The sequence below is a fragment of the Caretta caretta genome, chromosome 8 (assembly GCF_965140235.1).
Source record: "Caretta caretta isolate rCarCar2 chromosome 8, rCarCar1.hap1, whole genome shotgun sequence".
NCBI classification, from domain to species: Eukaryota; Metazoa; Chordata; order Testudines; family Cheloniidae; genus Caretta; species Caretta caretta.
Window position 1 is genome coordinate 84,924,278 of NC_134213.1, and position 27,854 is coordinate 84,952,131.

At 41.3% G+C, this 27,854-nt stretch overlaps 1 protein-coding gene across 5 annotated transcripts in view; it reads right to left on the minus strand.

Moving 5' to 3' along the window:
* Nucleotides 1-27,854, minus strand: part of ST6GALNAC3 (ST6 N-acetylgalactosaminide alpha-2,6-sialyltransferase 3) — a 319,905-nt gene that overhangs the window by 62,277 nt on the left and 229,774 nt on the right. The window contains exon 4 of one of the 5 annotated variants that reach the window (XM_075131728.1): nucleotides 8,852-12,114. The exons of the other annotated variants lie outside the window; for them this stretch is intronic. Within the exon in view, the coding sequence (XP_074987829.1) occupies nucleotides 12,108-12,114 (7 nt within the window). The 3' untranslated portion in view covers nucleotides 8,852-12,107. Of the gene's footprint in view, nucleotides 1-8,851; nucleotides 12,115-27,854 lie in introns of those variants that run through there. 5 annotated transcript variants of the gene reach the window in all.

Sequence of the window (27,854 nt, forward strand, 5' to 3'; positions counted from 1 at the left end):
TATTTCCTCTGCCAAATCCAACTTTATTAAGTTGCTTCTGACAAGCACAACCATGTTATGAATACTGCTGTCTGAATCCACATTCCTGATGGTTTTTTATTAAATTGTGCCACGTAGCTACCCATCAGATGGATCTAAATGGGAAACCTCTCCAATTTATTTCTGTTTTTAAAATCAAATGCAGAAAGGCAACACATTGGCTTATCCTCACTGAAGGCAAAATTCTCCTCTGATCTGCATTAGAGGTCATTGGTACATATTGTACTTGCAGACACTGCAGAATATGGAAGAGGGATGCTCTGTGGACAAAGTCTAGTTCTGCAGGGCAGGTCAGAGGGGGACAAGTTTTCCCCTTGCAGATCAGTATTCTGCCATGCAGGTCAGATAGGAGGGTTTTGCCTGTAAAATTCTTCATCAAGACCTTTGAGATGCATAGACACAACACGAAGAAGAATACTTTCCCCCTCTATTAGGAGGAATGTTTTGACACTTCATCCCAGTCACAGGACTTGTTGACTATTCTATGAGTTGTTTTTCTGATCCCATAAGGTGCTGAGCCCATGACATGTTGAGGGGCAGCCTTAATGCCCACTGACAGCACTCAGCTCCTCTTGGAAGACGTTCAGCACTTCTCAGGATCAGGACCTTACTGTCTGGAGGCAAAAGATGACCCAGAATATGAGACGGTCCTGTGCATAAAAGCAGGAAGAGTGCTCTGCAAAGAGTGAGCAACTAGTGAAAAACAAATTCCCTATCTAATGATGAAAAGAGTCACACAAACTCCCCTCTTTCCAACTCTGTTACCTGTGTAAATCCCAGGGCAAATATTTTTGCTTGCTTAATCCTCACACTTAATTGGCTTTTCTTGTTTTGCAAGCAGAAGTCATAGGAAGATGCACATCTTTAAATCTGGTTTCATACCTTGGCTCTAACCAAAGAAGCTTAACGTTCAAAGAGGCACTTTATCTGGCAAATATGGAGACAGTTGGTAAATGTAGGCCACAAAGGTGGAAATTAATTACCAGCTATATGAACTGTTGCTGTTTTTCTGTGTTGATTAGGTCCTACTTAATCAAGAAGAGAACCCCGGAGAGGTTTCTTGTATCTTTTATCTCCATGTTTTGCATGAAGAAAGAAACTAAAGGTGACTCTAAGCATTCTTTATCCACTTGCAGAATGAGGTTCTCAATTCATTACATGCCATTGAAAGAACAAAAGTTTTAATGTTTTAATTATTTTTTTATTATATGATTTCAACCCAACAGACCAAGACATTGTTCTTAATTATTAATGCCAATATTTATGCACAGGTACTTTTGAAGTAATTTCTTGGTGCTTTACGTTTATATCCTTGCAAATCTTGCCTCAGATTTACTAAGACAGGGCTGCACAGTACCTGTCAAAAAGGGGCTGTTTCAATAATATCAAGAAGAATAAGTAATTCTCTTCCTGGCTACTATTACTGTGCAGAGTATTAGCCACTGTGTGTCTGTTTTGTACTTCATCTCCATCAAAAAGTATATAGGGGTGTGGGTGTATATATAAAGGCAGAATATCACAGAAAAGACAGAAAAATGGCTGCTATAAAACAGCACTATATCAGCCAGTGCTCTACAACCAGCAGCGTCTCACTACTACCTTTAGCACGGTAGGAATGACAAGATTTCCAGTTTGCTCCACCACATTTAGAAAACATTTGTCATTACAACTGAACTCGTTAAATAAACCCAGGTATTGTTGTTAGCCAACATCTGCATTGAATTTTCCACAGGAGACCAGATGAAGAAAAAATGTGATGAATTCATGACTAAAAATTGCCATCAAGGTGCACAGGTATATGAGAGAATGAAACATGGGTGTGGCGGAAATATTGACATAGCAAAGGGACAGATGGCAAGGTTACAGCTGTTTGTTTTGCACTCTAAGGAAGGCCTGATCCAAATCCCACTTGCAGTCAAGGAGAGTTTTTCTACTGACATCAATGGGCACTGGATCAAGCCCTTAATAAGGACACAGACAAGGCAACTATCACCTGATACACATTAGAACTACACACTGAGCCAAGCAGCCGTTAGCTCTTTCTCCCTCTACAGATGTGCATGTTCACATTTCCTTTATGCTAAAAAATAAATACAAATAATTACTACAGATTTCATCAGCAGCCCTGAAAGCACCTTGCAAAGGTGAGCCAGCTTTTTCATCCCCATTTTACAGATGTGGAAACTGAGTGCAGAGAGTTTAAGTGACTTGCCCAAGATTGTATAGTGAGGCAGCTAGCAGAGCCGGGAAGAGAACCAGTTTGATGTATTATCCTAACTACTGCACCATATGTTTAAATATTTATTGATCATGTATGTTTGTTTATGGTAAGGCCTAAAGTTCAAACAAAAGTGAATCCACACTGCTAGGTGCTGTGCGAACACAGTAATTGATGGTCCCTGCCTGAAAAATTACAATATCACTAGACAAGACTAAGTGAGGGTAAGGAAAGGGATCTAACACACAGCATGAACCATGTGATGATGGAAGATGGCATGCTACTTCTGTGATGTTTTTTTTGTTTGTTTGGGTGGGTTTAGTTAAGAAGGGATAGGGGCCTACACAAGGGGGGGGGGTAAGCAGGGGCATAGTTCCCCCCCCCCAATAATCAGCGGGGGCACTGAACTCCTCTGGCCTGGGGCTGCGGCAGGGAGCACGAGTTGGGACATTCATAATTGTGATGTTACAATAAACTTAATGGAAGTGAAGCATAAAGCCACAAACACTGCACCTTGGTATCAGTCAAGGCCAGGTTTTCACTTAGGCATATGCAATTATTTTCATGCAAATACCAAATGTATGTGTGTAAGTCAGGTATTTCAGCATATACGTGGACAATAACATACCTGCCTGGCACGTGTATGTGTAAATACCTTAACAGCATGTGCAAATTGGGTATTTTGGTATCTAGGCCAGCACAGTTATTTGAAAACCTGTGTCAGAAATGAGAAGGCAGATTCTTATGGCAAGAGGCTTCTATTTCTTGAATATATTTTGATCAGCAAAAAAAAAAGTCCCAATTTTATTGGGACTGCAATTTGAAAAGTTTGCTGAATTGTAACAGTGGGTTCCTGAAAGCTGCTAAGTGGGTCACTTTCTAGCTTTCCTTAGTACTACATTAATTAGCCAGCTGTGACTCCTGAGTATCTATTCTGAAATAATGACTTGCATAAACCTCCAAAGACAAGAATTTGCCACTGGTGTGCCACACATTACTGCAGCTGCAAAGTTACTATTCCCAATGGAAATTAAAGTTGGCAGGAAAATCATGCAAGATCTTATGAAAGACAGGACGCTAGCCCTTGCCACAACACTGTATTTCTTGTAGTGCTCAGCCCCACGTCTGATATAAAGCTTCAAGAAATTACATCTCTCTGGTCTGGATACTATAGCAGAATTAGTAAGATTTAAAGTTCCAGTCAGCTGGCTATGTTGTAGCTAGAGCCACCACTCATGTATAGGCAAAAGCTTTGGAAATTCTGCTGTGAGCAGTGGTTTGTAAATTTGTCCCAAGGCCCATAAAAATACATTACACACATCCATACATGGATACTTATAACTCAGTGAAGGTAAGCAGGACTGTTTTGTCATTTTTAGATTGTTTTTCGTATTCTCATGCTTACATTACCATTGAGCTTGCAGCGCTCTCTCATTTTAAGCAAATGCACTGAAGTAGGTTTTACTACCTGCAGGTTTCAGATAAGAGTTTTTTCCTTTTTCCAGCTCAGGTTTGGATTCCCTGAATTCATGTAAAATTTCCATCTGTAGTCATGGTAAAGACAAAATGCAGGATGAAAGCAATAACTGCCCGCAATATAGTGCTAGATAACTGCATTCCAAAAAATATTCTGACTGGCTGAGACAGCATTTGGTATTCAGCTGTCATTCGTAAATGTGTATTTTAACAAAGTGGCAATGGATACAACTGCTATACCTCTAAGGGGGAGACATGCTGCAGTCCAGGGCTGACTTATACTGCAATGGTAGCTGAATTACCGACACTGTGCAGTGGGTTTGTTGCTAGGAATACAATTATTTATGAGCTTTAAAACATGCCAATAGTTATTTGATAGGCTCAAAGATCAACAGATAATTATGGTGGGCAGTTATTTTGCAAAGGCAGTTAATGTATTTGTGGTTATTATTTATGGTATTTTTAATTATTGCAGAGATCCTAGCATAAAAATAACTGGATTTATTACAATAGATAATTTGTTCATTCAAGTAGCATGCACTTTAGGGATATTTGTAAGTTATTGTATATCTAGAGTAGAATAACTCCATTCTATTTATTATATAAAATGTTATTGGACGGCCCCTGATCATTGTGCTATTGCAGCGGGCAAATGAACATTTATATTCCATATACCTGTACCAGATTCTGAGAAACAGTCTAGTACTTTAGTTTAAATAGGTGACATCAAATGCTATCATTTTAGCATTATTCTAGCCTCCTGTTAATGGATTCTCACATTATTGTAAGTGGGTCCATCTTCTCAATTATGCAGACTTCATTCTTTGATATAGAGGTCATTATGTGACGCAAGAAAATGTGAATAACTTCATTATAATCCAATTTTTGTATGGTGCATAAGAATTGAAAACCAGAAGTTAAATTACCTTTTCAGTGGCCTTTATTTGTTTTCATAGATTAGACTAAAAAACACAGTTGTTTGGTTTGAATTAGAAATAGGATTGCTTTTGCCATACAGCATCCCTACTGATAGCATGTGAGCAAACATAGTAAGGAGGATTGCATTAGCACCTTGCCACTGAGCTCTGTGGATGAATTTCAGTGTGGTGTTCACCAATTCATTACAATGCCCTGGGTAGCTACTGGCTCAGAAAACAGCAACAACTAAAATGTCACACATTTGCATTCAGGAGGTCACAGTGTATCATTTCACACTTGTCATGCTGTACTGTATAAACAAAAGACTGTTTTCTGCTGTCAGTCTAACGGCTCAGCTACTCACGCTAACCCAGTCAGACTGTACAAGCTGTGTTTGGGAGGTATAATAGGACAATAGATAGTGGGAGTTTGGAGCATGAAGAAGCAGCATTTAGTCCCCAGCACAGGGATAAAAGGTGCTCAATGGGCTCAGTCTGTATCTCACAAGATCCCCTCCTAGAAGTTGTAGGATAATCATTACTGTGTAACTCTCTAAGCAAGGGGAGAAGACAAAGAGAAACAGGACTGCAAGGCTGGAATTTGTGTGGATAAAGAGTGGGTTTGAACTGATGAAAGCAGAAATGATGATAAATCAGGGATCTGCTATAGCTCAAACTCATCCAATACGTCTTCAAAGATGGAATATCATCTCTGGCTTGGACTGGAGAATAAAACATTCCCGTTAGGAACTCACCCTGAAAAGAATGTTTCGTCCTGCTGCTTTGTTAATTACATTCAGTGTGGAAAGATTCGTACTACAACAGCTGCTACATAGTGGAAAACCTGAGAGATCTATGAATTAAAATGAAAGCTGATTTTTGCTATTTTAAATAACATGTAGATGTATTCAAAATTTGTGTAAGCCTTCATAGCAAAACAAAGACACTAACTCCATCCTAGAATTACAGCCACAATTTGAACAGAACACACAAGACAGAAGTCTGATTTTCTAGGATATGGTCTATGCTATGTATCAAAAAATAAAACCTTGGCCACTAGAATGCTATAGCCAAGATTTTCAAAAGTAGGGGTCTCAAGTTCAGGCTCCTAAATACTTATCTAGGTGCCTATATAAGGGTATGTCTACACTGCATTAAAAACCCAGAGCTGGCCTATGCCAGCGGTGTCAGGCTCATGGGACTCGGGCTAAGGAGAAGTTTAAGTGCAGTGTAGACTTACGAGTGCAAGCTGGCGCTCAAGCTCTAGGACCCTGGAAGGTGGGAAAGGCCCAGAGCTCTGACTGCAGCCCAAACCCAAATGTCTACCCAATTAAACAGCCCCGCAGCCCCAGCTCCGCCAGCTCGAGCCAGCTGGTAAGGGCCAGCTGTGGGTTTTTAATTGCAGTATAGACATACCCTAAATGGCCTAATTTTCCATAAGTGATGAATACCCATTATCGTCCAATAGAAGCTCTTGGATCTCAGCACTTTTGAAAATCAGGCCATTTATTAAGGGGGAGCTTTTCAAAGGCACAATTAGCAGTTTGTCACCTAATTTGCCGAAATCCCATTGGAAGTGGCTGCATCTGTTAGTTGAACCTTTAAAAGTCTTTGTTTAAATACCTAAATATGGCTTTAGGCGCTTAATTTTAGATACCCATGTTTGTAAATCTTGGCCTACATTTCTAATGAATAAGCTACACTGTTGCTCAAAACTGTTTAGTAATATTTAATTTATGATGACATTTGGCAAAACTGTTGGGTAATATTTGAATCCAGAGCTTCTAATCCAAGATTTAGTATGTTTTCAATATAGATGAGATCTCTGTGCCTTCCTATACACGTTTGGTAGCCCTTCCTGAGTGTGTCACAGCCCATGACAAAATCTTTTAATAAAATGGACCTTTTTTAAAATAAAAACCCAATAAATTCTTCTAAAATAATCTCTTTTGTGACTTCTCTGTAGAGCCATGTGTGGAAGAATACCATCATGTCTTACTGCACTCTGCTGAATTCTTCAGCTATTGGGAGATAATAGATGTTCTTAGAATTCTTTGTGTGAAATGCTAACATTTATGTTGAAATGCAGGGTCTGAGGTTGAAGCATTACAATAGCAACAAAGTAACAAGTTTTAAATGCAATTGTCTGTGAAACAGAAATACATTCTGTTCCATGTTTATATCCAATGATCTTTATATGCTGAATGCAACGCCATTATCACATCTATTTGAATTCTTTCTCTGCCAAGGCACAAAAGAAACAGTTCTTACTCACAAGGCCAACTTAGACTTGCCAGCCACCAGGAGACCAACGTTTCCTTCCAAGCTGAAAGGGCTGCATTGTGAGAGATGAGGAGGTGAGCACCATTGGTGGAAGTATTGTTTAGGACAGATACTGTAGTCTGCACATTGCAGGTTGGCACATTGCCCAGTACTGGGCTGGTTTGCTTACCCTATCAGTTCAATACAGCTTTAACCTGGGAGAATAATTCTCAGTTTCCAAAGAAACTCCTCATTAAGACTGCAGTCATTATTTAGCACATTGCCAACTGCATTATATATGTTAGTACAGTGTAGGTTCGGTTTGTGGCTATATCGAATGAATGACTGCATGACATTAAATGGCTCACTTTATCAAATCCTTCAGACAAGTGAGGAGAAAGATTCCATCTGGTTTCAGTGGGGGCAGAACAAACCTTGTGCAGGCATGTACTGCCAGCAAGAAATGGAAGCTCACATCACCACATCTGTTTATGCAAGTGGAGGTGCACATGTGAAAAACCACTTGGGAGTGCAGAAGAGGGAGAATGCAACCTGTTCATTACTGTTCCCTTAACTTTGGGATCTGTAGAGGCTTCTCCATGGGGCTTAAAGGTGGGAAGGAGCACATAAGACAACCCTCTGCTCTCAGTGCTTTCCTCCTTGAAGATGTGTCTGGAAATCCAAGAGGGAGTTAGACTTTGTGTGGGTTTTGTCAACACATAGTGGAGCTGCACCAGGGCAAACTCCTGGTATAGATGGGGTGCACTGCTGTAAAAAGTGACTTGTGCCAGTGCAGCTTACTCCAATGTGAAACAAACACACAGCTGCAGTTAAGTTGTTTCAAAAAGCCCCAGGGTAGACAAGGTCTCAATGCCACTTGAAGCAGTATTAACCCTAGAGGACTCTTCTTTGAGGCTGTTGCTGGACTCGAGAGTAGGAGGGAGGGACAGCTGTCCATGCAGGATGGTTCTAGCCTCTGTAGATCTAGGAGCTCCTTTCTTCAAGATCCATGGGATTGGAAGGTGTCAATTTCTATTCAGGCTATCATTCACCTTCAGCTCCTTAGAATCTGTGCTAAATGCTGCTCATTCTTTGGTCCTCTGCGGTGTTTCTGTCCTCACCTCAGGAGTTACTCCATGGGAGGAGGTACTGTAGCCCACTGTTTGCCTGCATCTTTTTTACTCTGTGGAATGGGCAATAAGTTTGGTAGTCTCTCAGTCTCTGGTGCAATGGTTCACATCTGTGATTAAAACCTCTTTGATCAATCAATTCTTTGTTTTTGCTTTACACAAAGTTGTCTTCTGCAAACGACTAGATGGTGTTTCTAAAGCTAGCCTTACTGTTCATTACAAGTCAGGAAAGTTTTACTTCAGTTCAGCACTCCAGAGCCCAAGGTTCTTTTGACTAATGGTGTTTCTTTCCAAACCTGCACCTGTTTTTCCAGATTATGAGTGAGGGGCAAATTCACTGCAGGAATCTAGGAGAGCAACCCCACAGTCTGTGGAAATGTACCCTCTTATATTAATGGTGAGTTCTGCCCCAAGGCTGCAATTAACATGCAGAGTTTCTGCTAGAACATACATTTTTTATCATTGCTATTAATGAAATGCATCATCATAAACAATACACTTTAATTAGTAACTAAAGTGTCTATAGCAATTAAATATGAAGGAAGTGTTCTGGAACACAGCAGGAGGGATTATATTTATGAGAAATTTAAATCGCAAATGAATTTTTAAGATGTTATTGATGGAACTTTGCGGGAAAGTAGCTTATTTTGAAAAGTAGGGATGCTTTTAAAAATGAAGTGGTGACTCTATGATACTTCCAGCCAAATGAATGGCTTGTAGAAACCTGAAACCGGTAACTGCTGCTGCTTGTAGAATCACAGATGGAACTAATGGGAGCTGCTACTAATTTCTACTGTGCTGAGCCAATGTAAGAAAATTCAACTTAAAAGAATCTAGAGTAATGACACGACTCATTAGCATTAGGCCAATATACCACTTCAAATTAGAGACTTCATCTTCAATTATATGTCAAGGAAAAAATTATTAATGTATTTCATGCCTGAGTATTTGGAACTGAACACAGCTGCTCACTATCATGTTGCAACACTACTTGACATTGTAAGCACCTAAGATTCAGAGCCCAAGTCTTATTTCAAGACAATTCGTGCATAACTTAAGTGGACAAGTCCTGGAACATTGTCCACATGTTTCAGTTCATTGTTCATTCACCTGAATTATTCATCGTAGAACAGGAAATGTGGATGGTCTACAAGAAGAGACTAGGCAAGACTGAAACAAAAAGAGAAAGAAAAATGCTCTGAGGATATGGCCTGAGGCCAAATGCTTCCCTTGGTAGGGAAAGGTGAAGAAAGCACTCAGATCCCCAAATGTTTATTACAGAATTGAGCTTTGTAAGTGAATGCATATCCTGCCAGTGAGTCACAAGAAATTGTTTTTGCAGTTGCCAACAGAAGGTGTGGCTAGAGACAGAGTGTGAGGGCTGATGGGGAAAATGCATATTATTACAATACATATGTATTAGGGGTCCTGGTGTACAGAAATGTGAAATGATCCTTTCAAAGGCCCACTCCATCCCTTCCTATGGTAAAGCCTATGGGAGACCATTCTGAGGAGGGAATCTCAGCAAGGAGTCCCTTGTGGAGTTTGTTTCCCAACTTATTCAACAGGGAAGCAGGCTTTGTCTCTGTGTGAACAGGCTGTAGGGTCTGCCCCCAAAGCTGGTGACTCCAAGAATTTGAAGGCGGCTAGGATCAGCTTCACAGAGACCTGTATCTATGCATCAACTTTAGACCCAGGTGCCTTTCCACAGGATCTGCCTCTGGGACCTGCATGGTGGGGCTAATGAGGCTGCAGAAAGGTTTCTGAATAAGTTCCCCATGACTTGGGGGGGAGGGGAGGGAGGAGGGTGATCTGCATCTTCTCGCCTAGATTGTCCACTCTTCCCCACCCCACCCCCACTTGCCCAATCTCCTCCTCCTTCCTTTAGCCCCTCTGCCCCCCAGGCTATACACCCATAGAGTCTCCGAAACAGGATCTGGAGGAAGAATTGGAAAAGTGCTGCAGAGAAGAAGAATCTGCTTGTGAAAGGTTTCCCCTCATGCAAAGATCTAGAAGGGACAATACAGGTTCATGCTGATTGCCTAAATACTCTGAGATGAAACCTGTATATGCCCTTCATTTGTCCTGGTCAAAGTACCACAGTCTCCAAAAGCAATGTAAAACCTTTCCTTCTGCCAGACTTCCTTCCCCAAATGTCAGAAATAGTGTATTGTTTGCTTATATAAAGGACAAGTTACTGCTCCATTTTTAATGTGTCTTTGAGATATTTCTCACATTTCCAGACCATCCATCTGTGCTATGGTGCATATACCAACAAACCAGAATAGCAGCATTGTACATCCTCTTTGCACAGAGGTTTGTGACAACACAAGGTGCAAGGCAGCAGAGAAACAAACCCATTAGATTTCTTTTCATTCAGAGTCCTGCCTTCCATTGACTGGAAGACAGTGAAATTGCTATGGTATGCACTTTTTAAGTTGGCAAGAAAAAGCTTTCTTATTTTCCACCCCATTTGGTCTTTCAGCATCTTCAGTTGATTTGTGTATTCTGTCTCATTTTAGGTCTGTTAGCCTCCAATAGAAATTACAATTCTCCCAAGACCCATATCACTTAACAGTGGAAAACTTAGCATGACAGTGGACAGTTTCTGCCTACAGAATTTTTGTCTATAGACCTGTTTATATATCACTGAACTTACTATTTTATTCAATCTTTAAGAATTTTGCAGTTTCTCTGTTTCTCTTTCTTCTCATGAAAGATGTCTTCATAACCCTAAGAAAGGGAGCTGAGTATTGTAAATTCCTCTATCTTCTAGACCATTTGCTTAATCTTTGTGGTTCTCCTTAATTGACTATTGACCTTTTGCTCCAGAGTCATTCATTAAATCTATATGTTACTGTGACAGGATGACTTACTCGAAGACCCTATATAGCAGGGGTAGGCAACCTATGGCACGCGTGCTGATTTTCTGTGGCACTCACACTGCCCGGGTCCTGGTCACCGGTCCGGGGAGCTCTGCATTTTAATTTAATTTTAAATGAACCTTCTTAAACATTTTAAAAACCTTATTTACTTTACTTACAACAATAATTTAGTTATATATTAAAGACGTATAGAAAGAGACATTCTAAAAAAGTTAAAATGTATTACTGGCATGCAAAACCTTAAATTAGAGTGAATAAATGAAGACTCGGCACACCACTTCTGAAAGGTTGCCAACCCCTGCTATGTAGGAATACATGGCTCTTTTGTTCAGTCAACCAACCCCTGCAGAAAATTCAAGATCATTACTGCTGGGTCATGCTCACAGGTAGGTCCAATTAGCTTTGACTACAGAGGGTGAGGAAGAGTCTCTTTGGGCCAAAAGACAGCATTGGTTCTAGAACCCTAGGAACAGCCAGGCTCAATTATTGTTTTTGAGTTACCAATAAGGGCAAACCTAGGAAGGATGAGGTAGGAAATTAGATTTTTTGTAATACTCTCCTTTAGATAATACTAAACTTTTAAAATCCCTTGTAAAATATTGGTTTTTTAGTCTTTGGTTTCTCATCTGAAAGACTTTCCATGAACTTAAGGTGTTTTACTCTTCATACATATCTAATCTTCCAGCACAACTGTTCTCAGTTAAAATTGTGCTCCATACTCAAGTTTTTTTCCCTGCTCATTCTGTCAACCTAAGTGAAATTTAACAGGCCAAATTCTGTTGGGCACTACGTTAGAATTTTGCCTGGTTTGTTAGAAACTCTACAGTTGAGTCAACTTGTCCCTTGATGTCACTGAAAAAGCTGGGCAAATACAGAAAAATACATTGCTGATTCCCTTCACTGCTATTCCCCTCCCTTTTTGTTTGCATAGTCAAACACATTCTGCTGACAAAGGATGAGATTTCCAGAAGCGTTCTGTGTTGGCGTACTCTGCTCCCATCGTAGTTAATGGTAAAACTCCCTCTGACATCAGTAGGAGCAGATCTAGGCCTTTTGAAAATCCCAGCTTGAGTTTTCTTCACAAGAATGTTTTCAGAAAGTTGAAGCATCACAAGAAGTCCTTATTTTAGCCATGGGATGATGTCTGCTGTGCAGGAATGGCATCTCCCTAAAGAAACTGCTACTGCCTGTGGAACCAGAGAACAGAGATTTCATCTCTACTGCACAACCTTCATTTCTGAGTTATTCAGAAAGGTACCAAATCATGGCCTTCCTTGCCCCTTGATCTTTGAAGAAAACGTAACCACTACTTAACTTCTGTTCTCAGGTACAGTAGGTAGAGTGAATACCCACATAGACTTCAGATAATGCATCTGGCTCTCTACGGCCTTGCACACTACTCATTTGCACCTGTTGCAATGTGAACAAGAGCAAACAAAAATCAAAAGCCATTATTCAAAGACTTGAGCTCTTTGTTTTATACTCTCCTATTGTCTCTGAAAAGACATGACAGTAGATCTTTTTAACTGTGTAGGTACAGTCTGAGCTTGGAACGTGCTGAGTTCCTCCTGCTGGGTGCTGAGAACCCCCGACTCCTATTGTTTTTGGATATGAGTGCATTTGGCAGCTCAGAGGAGGCACTCAGCTTGTTGCAGGATTGAACTCAATTTATACATATATTTATATATTTATTTTACTATCATTCCCTGAAGGAAAAGATAGTGGCTCACGATGAGATGAGAACAGACATTGAGACTGTATTGCTAACCTCTACAGTGGCCACAGAGTTGAGTTATGCAGCACTGCTAACCAAATTAGATTACATATGCAAATGTCTGCATGCTAAATGGCTGAGAGTTCAGTTTTATCTGAACTCAAGGGGCAGCCAAATCACATGCCATATGGAAATTGCTGCTTCTGGATTGGCTCATGGGAGGTCAATAATAGTTTCTCCTGGAGCTCTGACTTCATCTACCATTTTAAATGTGAGGGTTTTAAAAAGTTTTTAAGATGTTATATGATAAAAATTCATGGCCATAATAGACAGATTGTTCATTGTTACAGATATTCAGAATGCTTTCATTAGAAATAACTGACAATGTCATTATTTTTCTGTGAACATGAAAATGTAGTAGATATGGTGGTGGATTTTGATGATCACCATACCAGAAGTCAGTATGTGCTTATATATTTTAGAGGTATAAATAATTTGAACCAGGAAACAGACTGAAACTTTTCAAAGAGCCCTTATCTTTAAAATGGACCAAATGTAAATCCGGGCTCTGAAAATCCTCAAATTTTGAGGTGTTTTGTTAAAACCTGGAATCAACTCAGAGTTTTGCTTCTTGAGCCATACAGCTGGTTTTAATACTCCTGTTCTACTGTCCCTGTGGCAGCAATATGACCAGTCCACACAAGCGGTCCACTTCCTGGACACTACTGTGCTAATAAGCGATGGTCATAGAATCATAGAATCATAGAACATAAGGGTTGGAAGGGACCCCAGAAGGTCATCTAGTCCAACCCCCTGCTCAAAGCAGGACCAATTCCCAGTTAAATCATCCCAGCCAGGGCTTTGTCAAGCCTGACCTTAAAAACCTCTAAGGAAGGAGATTCTACCACCTCCCTAGGTAACGCATTCCAGTGTTTCACCACCCTCTTAGTGAAAAAGTTTTTCCTAATATCCAATCTAAACCTCCCCCACTGCAGCTTGAGACCATTACTCCTCGTTCTGTCATCTGATACCATTGAGAACAGTCTAGAGCCATCCTCTTTGGAACCCCCTTTCAGGTAGTTGAAAACAGCTATCAAATCCCCCCTCATTCTTCTCTTCTGCAGGCTAAACAATCCCAGCTCTCTCAGCCTCTCCTCATAACTCATGTGTTCCAGACCCCTAATCATTTTTGTTGCCCTTCGCTGGACTCTCTCCAATTTATCCACATCCTTCTTGAAGTGTGGGGCCCAAAACTGGACACAGTACTCCAGATGAGGCCTCACCAATGTTGAATAGAGGGGAACGATCACGTCCCTCGATCTGCTCGCTATGCCCCTACTTATACATCCCTCGATCTGCTCGCTATGCCCCTACTTATACACAAAACACCACCCTAAACCGGAAGCCTGTTGACCGCTACACTTACCTCCGTGGCTCCAGCTTTCATCCAGGACACACCACACAATCCATTGTCTACAGCCAAGCTCTACGATATAACCGCATTTGCTCCAATCCCTCAGACAGAGACAAACCCCTACAAGATATCTATCAAGCATTCTTACAGCTAAAATACCCACCTGCTGAAGAGGAAAAAACAGACTGACAGAGCCCGAAGAGTACCCAGAAATCACCTACTACAGGACAGGCCCAACAAAGAAAGTAACAGAACGCCACTAGCTGTCACCTTCAGCCCCCAACTAAAACCTCTCCAGTGCATCATCAAAGATTTACAACCTATCCTGTAAATCTGGGGAGACCGACCAGTTCTCGCTTAGACAACCTGAAGCAAATACTCTCCAGCAATCACGCACCGCACAACAGAAACACTAACCCAGGAACCTATCCTTGCAACAAAGCCCGATGCCAATTTTATCCACATTTATTCAAGTGACACCATCATAGGACCTAATCACATTAACCACATCAGGGGCTCATTCACCTGCACATCTACCAATGTGATATATGCCATCATGTGCCAGCAATTCCCCTCTGCCATGTACATTGGCCAAACCGGACAGTCTCTACGCAAAAGAATAAATGGACACAAATCGAACATCAGGAATAATAACATTCAAAAACCAGTCGGAGAACACTATAACCTCTCTGGCCACTCAGTAAAAGATTTAAGGGTGGCAATTTTGCAACAGAAAAGCTTCAAAAACAGACTCCAACAAGAAACTGCTGAGCTTGAATTAATACGCAAACTAGATACCATTAAGTTGGGTTTGAATAGAGACTGGGAGTGGCTGGGTCATTACGTGTATTGAATCTATTTCCCTAAATTAAGGATCTTCACACCTTCTTGTCAACTGTCTAAGTGGTCCATCTTGATTATCACTACAAAAGTTTTTTTTTCTCCTGCTGATAATAGCTCATCTTAACTAATTAGCCTACAATCACAGTTTGTATGGCAACTTCCAACTTATCTGTATGTATATATCTCTCTTCTCACTATATGTTCCATTCTATGCACCCGACGAAGTGGGCTGTAGCCCCCGAAAGCTTATGCTCTAATAAAATTGTTAGTCTCTAAGATGCCACAAGTACTCCTGTTCTTTTAGCATTATGACAGTACAGCTAATAGGGAGGAAAGGTTGCCTTATAATTAAGCCACCAGATGCAGTGAGGAGACGGGTTCTGTTTCTCACTGTCATCAACTTTGTGTGAACTCAGACAAGTCAATGTCAGTGTCTCCATTCCTTCATCTACGAAGTGGGATAATACACCTCACAGGGGAATTGCAAGGCTAAAGGCATGAATGTTTATAAAGCACTGCAGCTGTCATTGAAGACACTATACAGTGCAATGTAAGAGGGGTGAGGATGGTTTATCATCACAAATGGTACCACGTTGCAAAAGGCCCTATCCTGCTTCCAGTGAAGTCAACGGCAACATTCTCACAGTTAAGTTAAATAAAGGGAATGGTAAACTGCCATTCCTCAGCTGCTGCTGTTGCATCACAGAATACGAAGAGAGGTGCTGACATCTGTGCTATGCATGATACTAAAAGGTAGCTTTCCACACAGTAATGTAGCATACATAGTTTAAAATGTGTTTTATGATTTTTAAAGCATCATAAAGGTGAAAGTTTAATAACTGTAGCACATAATTCCCTCTACCTTCCAGCATTATTAACTTTTCCACAGTCTAGACATAATATGCACTGCAGCAGTTTGAGCAGTGCTCTGCCAAGCTGACAGGATCAGCTTCTCAAGGGATGTAAGGGTAATTCTGCCTCCAAGTTGTATTGAATCCTCTCTAGAGCAAAACCTGCTAGTTGAGCCTAAGCTGCCACAATATATTGTGCTCTACAGTATATACAAGATTTGATGTCAAGGTTAACACTTATAATTTCATCCACCTCGTTAGGGGCAAAAGGAGGCTATATTTCTGAAAATGAATGGGATAATTCCACACCATGTAAATAAATAACAGACTTAACTAATGTTACAATATTTGTAAAATTAAAGGGCCTTGTTCCTTCCCTGTGTTCACTGAAGGCACTGGGCGTTTTGCCAGCATATTCAATGGGCGCAGGAGCAGACCCTTAATTGCTTGGTTGGGTACAGCCCCCGACTGCTCAAGGAAGTAGAGCCTGCTCTCAAATCCCTTGTGCCCAGGAATGCACATCCTCAAAATAAACCATGCCATAGGGCATGCCTGCCCTGCAGCACCCTCTGCTGGCCAAGCGTGACACTGCAGGCACTCCCTGTCTCAATTTCCCCTCCTCTCTTGCCCAGGGGTTCATGTGGCTCAGCTCTCTAGCTGGGTCACTCTCGGAGTTCAATCCCCTTCTGGGGTAACAAATGCCCCAAACGAACAAAAATGTTCTTCTGCCCTGCTTGGGCTCCTCTGCAGCCCAGGCTTGGTTCCCAGTCCCTTTTGGGACAGAGCCCCGATTCCTGGGCTCCTTCCCTGCAGTCCCTCACAGTCTCAGCCTTTCTGGCTTACCTTTCAGTCTTCCCTGCTCTGGGATAGAGCACTGACATTCCTGGAACATCTACACAGCAGCTGGGAGTGTGCTTCCCAGTGCCGGTAGACAGACATCTGCTAACTCCGCTCAAGCTAGCATGCTAAAAATAGCAGCGTGGCCACAGCACCGTGGAGGTGGCTCGGGCTAGCCACCTAACTGCGTATCCAAGGGGTTGGGCAAGTGAGGCTGAGCAGCTGCCCATGCTGCTGCAGCCACTCTGTGATTTTTAGCTTGCTAGTTCAAGCACAGCTAGTGCAGGTCTGTCTACCCAGGCTCGGAAGCACGCTTCGATCTGCAGGTAGACATATCAGCCTGAAGACAAGGAACTCAACACCTTGCAAACTCAGACTGTATATAAGCAGTTAAAAAGATCTACTGCTGAGTCTTTTCAGAGACAATAGGAGAGCATAAAACAAAGAGCTCAAGTCTTCGAATATCTTCAGGCTGCTTTCCCTGGAGTCCTTCCATTCTCTGCTTCAGGGTCCACCACAGGAGCCTAGCTCACTTCCTGTAGTTCCTCTCCCAAACTGGGCTTTCTCAGTCCTTTTATGAAGTCCAGGTGTTTCAGGCTGTCACCTGACCCCACCTACCCCAATTAGTCCAGCCCCCTTAGGTGGTGAAGCAGGTTTTTATGGCTTAGGCAGGGCTGACTGAACAGGGATGGCTAACCCAGGTCTCCTGACTCCTTAAATAGGCGGGCCACCATGTCACACACATTACAATTCATCTATAAATTCATAATAAATAATTTATTCAAAAAATTTAGCCTTTTGTCTGCTTGTGGATTACCTCAAATATCTTTATTAGAGGCCTAATCCAAACCCCACTACAGTTAATGGAAAGAACTCTGACTTCTATGGTCTTTAGATAAGGTCATATTGGAGTTTATTTGATGAATACCTTTCCTAGTTTTTCTGTTCTGTGGTCTGATCAGGGGTACTTGATCACCAAAATTTCAACTGTGCTGCTAGCTGTGATTAATCACATGGAATTGTGCATGTTCCACAACTGGATGAGCATTTCCACCATGACTACTTGCAGATTCAAATTTAAAACTCCGTTCCCGAGAATACTCATGCATCCAACTTTGACATTCACTTTTTGCAGATATTTGTACCCGATTTGATTGCCCAAATCTTTGCAGAGAATGGACATGGGATTCTGAAGCAAATTCATTTTAAAATGAAAAATTATTATTAACAGGAGTATTTATTTTGCAAAGAATGAATGTGCATGGAGATGCCCCTCTAAAGATGGTCCCCTTAAATTAGTGTTGAGGCCCATTGTCTGGTCACCATGAGGAGCCTGCCCCACTCCTGCATATGATGTACCTGGTTCGTAGAAGAGTTACCTTTCCAGTGCTGACAGTTTTGCAACTTTCAATGATAGGAACATTTTTAAAAGAAACAAACAATATCAATTTCATTTTGCTCCTCCTAGGGCCACAGTGAGGAAAGCAACATGGCACAGGCCCGATAGGAAAAAAAAATGTAGGGTGGATAATCTCTCTTCTTTTGCTAGAGTCTGTCATCAGTATTAGCATTAATGCAGTGACACCATGAAACAGACATATGGAAGTGTTATTTGTTTCTCGTTTACCAATCAGATAAGAATATGGAAATAGTTTTCAGTCCATTTGTTTGATGGGCTTCCTAAGCCAGTAATAAACAAATCAATACAATTAGTTTTGGCTCATCATCATTTAGAAACCTTCACTACTGGGACACAATTTAATTATACCTCTTGTTCCACAGCAACAGAAAACCTTTGGAAATGGGCTACTTTGCCAACTATTGAACCAGAGGGGAGGAACAGAAGGAGGGATCAGAAATGGAGGGAGGTATCGTCTAACCAAGATGTGCAAGATATAAAGCATATTGTGAGACACAATTTCCCTGATTGCAATTCTAAAATATTTCTGCCATTAAGTCCTTATGAGCAACCCAACGTGAGACTCAGCTGTACAATGACTGTGTATATGACATGCTTCATGTGACTGTTGCAATTAGTATGGCATGCATCAATCACTCTTGGAATTGATTACAAAGTGCACTAATCTTAACTGATTAATTAAGCTGGGAAGTGACGTATTTTACTATAGGTAAAAAACCTCCTCACCATTTGTGTGCTAATGCCCTCTCCAAACACATTTTAATTGTAGAGATTAGTGATGTTACACTCTTCATTCTCCGTTGTGCTAGCTTCTAACAAGTGGGGCTGCACAGAAGGTGGGTACCTCCTGAATTACAGGCTCTTTATCATGCACACAATAGAACAGCTAATTGCAACAATTAAAGATAAGGCAGAACTGCAGATCCAAGCACTCCAGACATATTTTTGGGGAAGAGAAGAGTGAAATCTGACCCTGAATGTAGCACAATTCACTTTCAGTTGCAACTGTGTAAATTCCAGAGCAATCCCATTATCAGATTCACACCAGAGTAGCAGAAAATAGAATTTTGAACCTAAACTGGAGATGTAAACACACTCAAGTTTGGAAGTGTTCAAAATGCAGGTCTGATTTTAGGAGATGGGACATTGTGCTCATGCATGTCCAAAGAGAAACATGACTCTTGAAAGCTTGCAAACCTATTAAACTTTAAGGAAGTTAAGGGGCCAGATCTTTGAGGGCAGCCACTTTGTGCCACAAGCCCCAGTCCAGTTTAGTTATAAAACCTAACTGAGGGGGGATCACCCCAGGGCAAGAGTGAACTTGCCAAGGAGCAGAGTAAGTATATAGGAGGTACACCTAGCTAGCACTGGCAGGAAGAAGTCCCAGCACTGGTAGGGGAGAGGGAGTGCAGCTGTGCTTGACCCCTGCACAGAAGGTGGGAGAAGGCTATTAGTGCCTTCCACCCTTTCCACCTCACCCACCCATGTGAGAGCCAGGCACCTCAGATTTTTAGGTTTAAAACTGCAAACTTGCCATGGATTTACTCCTTGAGGCTAGCGCCTTTGAGATACCTGAAGTCATTTGATTTAGAAATAACAAACCTGTGAGTATCTGAAAAATCACATACTCTGCATATCCAGTGGAGGACACTATTACATTTAAAACAATGTACCTAGTCCTGGCATTCAAATCAGTTTGCAGGAAGGTTCTGCACAAACAAAATGAGTTCTCAAAATTAATTGCCTTGATATTTAAAGCGCATTTCTTTTAATTGTCTAGTAGGGAACTGGTGATCAGTATTTTCTATTGTATCATTAGCTTCATCATAGTTTAATTTTTGAATGGCATAAAAAGAAAAAAAATAGTGGCCAAGTTTAACAAGAACAAGGAGCTTCTGGTTTGGAAAAATCAGGCCATGTATTTAAGACCCTATATATGGATTTAGGAACCTAACTTCAGGCATCCATTTTTATACCTTGGCCTTGATGTATAATGATACAAACACAAAGGTATTAATAGCATTACAGGTAGAGGGCATGATTGGGGGGTTGGATTGCAGACATGGCAGGACCAGGTATGTTTGCTCCCTCTAAGAAGTTTGCTTTCAAATTATCTAAAGGTGGAGGCAGGCTGAGGATTAGACACCAATGTCACCGGTAAGGATTTTGAAATGCCAGTTTACATTGGCATCAGTGAGCAAGAGTTCCCTCAAGCTACGTTACTAATGCCAAAGTGACACTGCCAACTGAGTATCTCAGCAAGACTATCACAAAGGGACCATCGGAAGATTGTCAGGAAATAACAGGATTTTTTAAAAGCCTCTTATACAGGCCTTTACATTTCACTCAGCAGAGTCTGTGAAAAATAATGAGGCGTGTTTCATGTTTGTTTATGGTTATTTTCCCTGGCAGGGTGTCATTGCCATGTAGTGCAGTTTTGAATGTGTACACCTGCATATATATGGTGCTCTAAGGTTTAACACTCTTGCTTCTCTGTTGTCAGTTGTCGGGATGATAATCCAACAGAGACAGTCTAACAGCACTTAAATCATCATCTGAGGACAAAGCCATTAAATATGGCAGAATTGATATAAGCAATAGGCTACTAGTGGTGAAATGTACTGTTGGCTGAACTGTTAATAAATTCATCAGTTGCTATTGTCCCTGGTAACTGGTGTGGGCAGGGGAGAGAGAATGGTTCTGTTAGGGTTATTAAAAGAACATTCATGGAGGACATTCACACTGTTCAGACTGAAGTGCTTTGCTTTTCTATATTGCCTTTGAAACCCCTTCCTCAGACACACAGGAAGTGATGCTGGCTGCGTGCCACAAGAAAATAGTCCAAGAGGCTACCGTTGAAATGTGAGGAATGCCAGCTTTGGAGCGTGAGGAGTTTTGTAGGAATCACAAGTTTATTAGCAAAATCACATCTAGAGGCTGTGGGGAGCTGAACATTTAACTGATCCTTGAATGACCAAACCCCCTGACCTATTTCAGCTTCTCTGTTGGATATTCCTAGGACGGGCAAAAAGAAAAGCTAACTCATCTGCCTCCTTTGACTTCGAACCCAAAATAGCATGAAAGCCAGATCAATACTGGGAGTTTGATGTGAAAAAACTGAGGTACATTTTCCAGGCTTTTCAATGCTGTATGGTATAGGAAAGCCCTCTATAATTCTACCGCAAAATGGTATGTGACAAAGTTCCTCCTCTACCTTGGTGGGTCTTGCACTTATTGGCGGATTTGCTCGCCTCGGAGAGTCACGGCAGCCCTCAGTTTGGCCACTTTCATGAACCCACAGTCCAGGTTAACTTCTCCTGTGTCTGACCAGGAGTTGGGAGGTTTGGGGGGAACCCAGGCCCACCCTCTACTCCGAGTTCCAGCCCAGGGCCCTGTGGAATGCAGCGGTCTAGAGTGCCTCCTGGAACAGCTGTGCGACAGCTACAACTCCCTGGGCTACTTCCCCATGGCCTCCTCCCAACACCTTCTTTATCCTCACCATAGGACCTTCCTCCTGGTGTCTGATAATGCTTGTACTCCTCAGTCCTCCAACAGTCCGCGTTCTCACTCTCAGCTCCTAGTGCCTCTTGCTCCCAGCTCCTTACACGCACACCACAAACTGAAGTGAGCTTTTTAAACCCAGGTGTCCTGATTAGCCTGCCTTAATTGATTCTAGCAACTTCTTGATTGGCTGCAGGTGTTCTAATCAGCCTGCCTGTCTTGTTTCCAGAAGGTTCCTGATTGTTCTGGAACCTTCCCTGTTACCTTACCCAGGAAAAAGGGACCTACTTAACCTGAGGCTAATATATCTGCCTTCTATCACTCTCCTATAGCCATCTGGCCCGACCCTGTCACAGGTATGATAGCTCTCCCTCCACAAAAACTATCTTTACTGCAGCATGACTTCACTTACTGCTTGATGGCCTCAACCAAAGTCCTTTGACGGCAACGGCAAGACTCCAGTGTTGTCAATGCTCATAATTTTATTGTGAGCCTTGCAATGTTTGGTGTTATTCTTAAAGCCCCAGCTCCTGGCGTCATCTGATTACCTTAGGATCTCAGCTTTCATTAAAACAAAAGGAATTTTCTGGCCCTCATGCTTTCACAGAAAAAGTGGAAAATATCAACCCTAAAGGCTCAAAAACCAGAAGGCAAATTAAAAGACCCCCAAACGTATTTTTTTAAATCTCATATTTAGTCCTATCTTATGAATTTGGGGTGGTGGTGCTGACTCAGTTTTTGAATGCTTGGGGTTGGCAATACCAACACCTTCCATTGACAGTTCAAAGGATTTTTGCATCAGGCCCGGAATGCATGTCTGGATTCTGAGTAGCCACTCCCTGGTATGTATCAATGGAGACTTGATGATGAGGGCATGTGCCAGTTCTGAGTAGAGACTCTCCTGTAACATCTGATTTTGCTGACTGTACTATATCGAAAAGCCCACATCCAATCACCACCACCACACTTTGGGACTAGGTGAATTCATCTGGAGAATGGTGGGAGGAAGTAGAAGGCCTGTGGTTTTGGAACAAATTCTCCCACTTTAATGTAACAGGGGGTGAGTGTGCTATGTTCAGAGCACACTGCAAAGCCCATCTATTTATATAGGATTTTTTCCCAAGGGAATGGGTTGAGTGGGAGTGGGAGAGAGTGAGTGAGAGTGTGAGTGTGTGTGTGGAGGATGTGGCAGACATGAGTTCAGAAGTTGCAAGTTTCTGGATTCAGAAGGTTTTTTTGGTGACATGGGGTAAGATTGTATTTTTTGTAAGTAAGTAACCGTGTATATGCCTAGTGCACTGGATTAGTGTATTTTTATAAACTGAAATAAATAATACTTGGAAGTGAGCCATCTTTGGCATATGTACACTTGCTGTATGAGCTACAACTTTATAAGCAATTGAAGCCTCAACCATAATATTGCATCAACAGTTTCTTGCATTTAACAAAGGATTAATTCAGTTTGTCGTTTGAAAATAATTTTAGATGATAAATTTAGATAAATTAAGCAATATGTAAGAATCTCACCTAATCTAAAAACCCAGTAAGAAGGGATAACACTGACATTATAGTCTTGCTTCACAGAAGAAAGTCTTTCATATAATCACTCCAAAATCTAATTTCTCTGTATAGAATAAAATTCCAAATGGTTAGCGAGAGAACTAACTCTTATGCACACCTCTTTCAGTTCAGTTGCTGAGCATTAATTCATACAATAATGAAAAGCAAATCTTCAAAGTCTCTCGCTCCCTTGGGATTTAATACAAATTGATGACACAACATGACCGTATCACATCATCTTTCTTTACAGATTATTTTCTTAGTTAGTTTCACACATTTAATCAACGATATGAAGATACTGCTGCCTTTTTCAATTTCCGAAAACCGACAGTCTCCCCCTTATCTTTCAGTCAGTATATATGTTAGTACTGATTGAATGTGTATCGATTTTGTAACAATAGTTTATGTGAATTGGCATATAATATTTAAGTTTAGTACCCTAACTCAAGCAAAGGGGGTTTTATGTGCGCATATCTCAGTGGGCACTATAATGAATGTGTCTACTGCTATCACTGATAAACCACTTGCTGAGCTTGATAGAACATTTCCTATTTTGTATACACTGTCTCCTAACTGTGACATTTGTAATAGAGCAGCTATCCCTTGGATATTTCTATTTTTTATTTTGGCAAAGTGATCTTTGCAATATTCCTCTCTCTCTCTCTCGATATATAAAAGGTTTAACTGGAGCTTTCAAATAATCTCCACACAGACAGAGCATTCATCAACGGCCAGCCAGCCTCTTTCTTACTTCTCCATTCCCAGAACTTACAAGAAATGGTGCTGATAATAATTCAGTAGGTGGCACTCTACCATCTGGGTCAGAATCCCAGCACTGGCACACTGTGCTGTTAGACAGGTTTCAGAGTGGCAGCCGTGTTAGTCTCTATGAGCAGAAAGAACAAGGAGTACCTGGGGCACCTTAGAAATGAACAAATTTATTTGAGCATAAGCTTTTTTGGGCTAAAACCCACTTCGCTGGATGCATGCAGTAGAAAATACAGTAGGAACATATATAAATACACACACACACACACAGAGAGAACATGAAAATATGCGTGTTGCCATACCCACTATAACGAGAATGATCAGTTAAAGAGGTCGATTATCAGCAGGAGAAAAAAAACTTTTGTAGTGATAATCAGGATGGCCCATTTCCAACAGTTGACAAGAAGGTGTGAGTAACAGTAGGGGGAAAAATAAGCATGGGAAATAGTTTTACTTTGTGTAATGACTCATCCACTCCCAGTCTTTATTCAAGCCTAATTTAATGGTGTCCAGTTTGCAGATTAATTCCAATTCAGCAGTTTCTCGTTGGAGTCTGTTTTTGAATTTTTTCTGTTGTAGTATTGCCACTTTTAGGTCTGGAATTGAGTGACCAGGGAGATTACAGTGTTCTCCAACTGGTTTTTGGATGTTATAATTCTTGACGTCTGATTTGTGTCCATTTAGTCTTTTATGTAGAGACTGTCCAGTTTGGCCAATGTACATGGCAGAAGGGCACTGGTGGCAGAGGATGGCATACATCACACAAAGATGGACTACAAGCCGTCAGGAACAGTATCCCCGATAATGTCACAGCAAACCTGGTGGCTTAACTTTGTGACTTTGTCCTCACCCATAACTATTTCACATTTGGGGACAAGTCAGCGGCACTGCTGTGGGTACCCGCATGGCCCCACAGTATGTCAACATTTTTATGGCTGACTTAGAACAACGCTTCCTCAGCTCTTGTCCCCTAATGCCCCTACTCTACTTATGCTACATTGATGACATCTTCATCATCTGGACCCATGGAAAAGAAGCCCTGGAGGAATTCCACCATGATTTCAACAATTTCCATCCCACCATCAGCCTCAGCCTGGACCAGTCCACACAAGAGATCCACTTCCTTGATACTACAGTGCTAATAAGCGATGGTCACATAAACACCAACCTATACCGGAAACCTACTGACTGTTACACTTACTTACATACCTCCAGCTTTCATCCAGGACACACCACACCATCCATTGTCTACAGCCAAGCTCTAAGATACAACCGCATTTGCTCCAACCCCTCAGACAGAGACAAACACCTACAAGATCTCTATCAAGCATTCTTACAACTACAATACCCACCTGCTGAAGTGAAGAAACACATTGACAGAGCCAGAAGAGTACCCAGAAGTCACCTACTACAAGATAGATGCAACAAAGAAAGTAAGAGAACACCACTAGCTGTCACCTTCAGCCCCCAACTAAAACCTCTCCAGTGCATCATCAAGGATCTACAACCTATCCTGAAGGATGATCCCTCACTCTTACAGAACTTGGGAGACAGGCCAGTCCTCACTTACAGACATTCCCCCAACCTGAAGCAAATACTCACCAGCAACCACACGACAAAAACACTAATCCAGGAACTAATCCTTGCAACAAACCCGGTTGCCAACTCTGTCCACATATCTATTCAAGGGACACGATCATAGGACCTAATCACATCAGCCACACTATCAGAGGCTCGTTCACCTGCACATCTACCAATGTGATATATGCCATCATGTGCCAGCAATGCTCCTCTGCCATGTACGTTGGCCAAACCGGACAGTCTCTACGTAAAAGAATAAATGGACACAAATCAGACATCAAGAATTATAACATTCAAAAGCCAGACGGAGAACAGTTCAATCTCCCTAGTCACTCAATTACAGACCTAAAAGTGGCAGTACTACAACAAAAAAACTTCAAAAACAGACTCCAACAAGAGACTGCTGAATTGGAATTAATTTGCAAACTGGACACCATTAAATTAGGCCTGAATAAAGACTGGGAGTGGATGGGTCATTACACAAAGTAAAACTATTTCCCCATGCTTATTTTTCCCCCTCATTACTTGCACGTTTTTGTCAACAGTTGGAAATGGGCCATCCTGAGTATCACTACAAAAGGTTTTTTTTCTCCTATTGATAATAGCTCATCTTAACTGATCACTCTCATTATAGTGGGTATGGCAACACCCATTTTTTCATATTCTCTGTGTGTGTGTGTGTATATATATATATATATATATATATATATATATATATATATATATATTCCTACTGTATTTTCCACTGCATCCATTCGATGAAGTGGGTTTTAGCCCACGAAAGCTTATGCTCAAATAAATTTGTTAGTCTCTAAGGTGCCACAAGTACTCCTCATTCTTTGTGCTATTAGAGGTTCTGTGGCTGAGTCTACTCTCTCTTCATTAACCTGGTATAAGTCAGCAGTTAGTCCAATGAAGTCAATCAGGTTACATCAACATAACACTAGTGTAAGTTAAAGAAGAATTAGGCCTGCTGTCTTTTGGAGATATCTCCCATAAAATCAAGATTTTGCCATCTTGGGGCCATTAAAGAAGTCATGGGCTTCTTGCATCAGTAGAGATGTTAGTCCCAGTTTGCTGACCCAGTTCACATTTGCGTAACTACTAGAGATGCCCCCCCCCCAAAAAAAAATTGGAAAATTTTTAGTAAAAAACAGGGACTAACTTTCCATAAAAAAAGTTCATGAAAAAAATCCCCATTTTTCAACCAGCTGTAGTAACTACATCCTTCAGATCTACGCTTTCCCTGCAGTTTCAATAGTATGGTTTTTCTTCACTTTCATTCTTAAATGCTTGTGTGCTGTTAAACAGCTTCTGTGTTTCATTGCAGAGGTGGCTGCATTTGATTGTGGGTTCATAGTAACATTAATCTTACATCTAAATTTCATTTAAAAGAAAAAAAAGCCCATCAAGATTAAGATTAATCATTAAGATTTGTTATACACAAATGCAGTGAAAGATATCAAGTAATGCCATCTAATTTTCCAACCCTTCTCTTCCATAAAATCAAACTCATCTTTCTTATAGAAAGAGGGCAAATATGTATTAGTTCCACTAGGATTATGTCTTTGGGTCAAGAGTTACTAGTCATGATGGCACATTCTGGGGTGCAGTCCAGACCAGAGAGTGGTTCTGTCACTGCCTGCGCCGCAACCTGGTGTGCCTCAAAATGCTTTGCTGTTTTAGTTCCCAGCCAGAGCCACAGCCTAACAGCATGCAGGTTAAACCCTGAGTGTCTCTGTATAGCTATAGCTCTGGTCCAGCAACTCTACCCCAGCAGCCTGTCAACAATACTCCAGTCGCACTCTGCCTTCCAGCAGCCTTGGTTACTACCTGAAGGGTGACCCCAACACACTCCCAGTCCCGAATTTTCCCCAAATGTCTGTTCTGCACTGTCCAGCCCTCTCCTGTTCAGTTCACATATTAAATGGTCTGTTGCCCCTGTAAAGGGTCAATATTCAACAGTCTTCTATTTTAACAGACGTCACCAAACAGTTCAGTTTAAACTCAACACTGGATTCATTTAGATTAAAAATAAAACAAATTTATTTAACTACAAGACAGAGGTTTTAAGTGAGTACAAGTTTAAGGTACTAAAGTCAGAAATAGCTACAAGAAAAATAAAGAAAGATAAAATGCTTCCTAGCAGCTAAAACTTTAAAAGCTAGTCTTGGTTCAAGGTTAAATCCTTACCACATGTTCCAAGCAACAGGGATGACCAAATTATCAACTCAGAAACCCTCCTAAAGTCAAAAGGCTGGTTCCTTTGTCACCTTAAGTGAACGAGAGAGAGAGAGACAACCTGGGGTGTTTTTGTCCTTCAGTTTCATAGCAGTCATCCTTTGAAATGCATTTTCCTGAAGATTACCCCTATATAAAGTTCATTCCAGTGGTGAGGTTGGAGACATGAAATCTCATGGTGAAAGTAGTTCCATGTT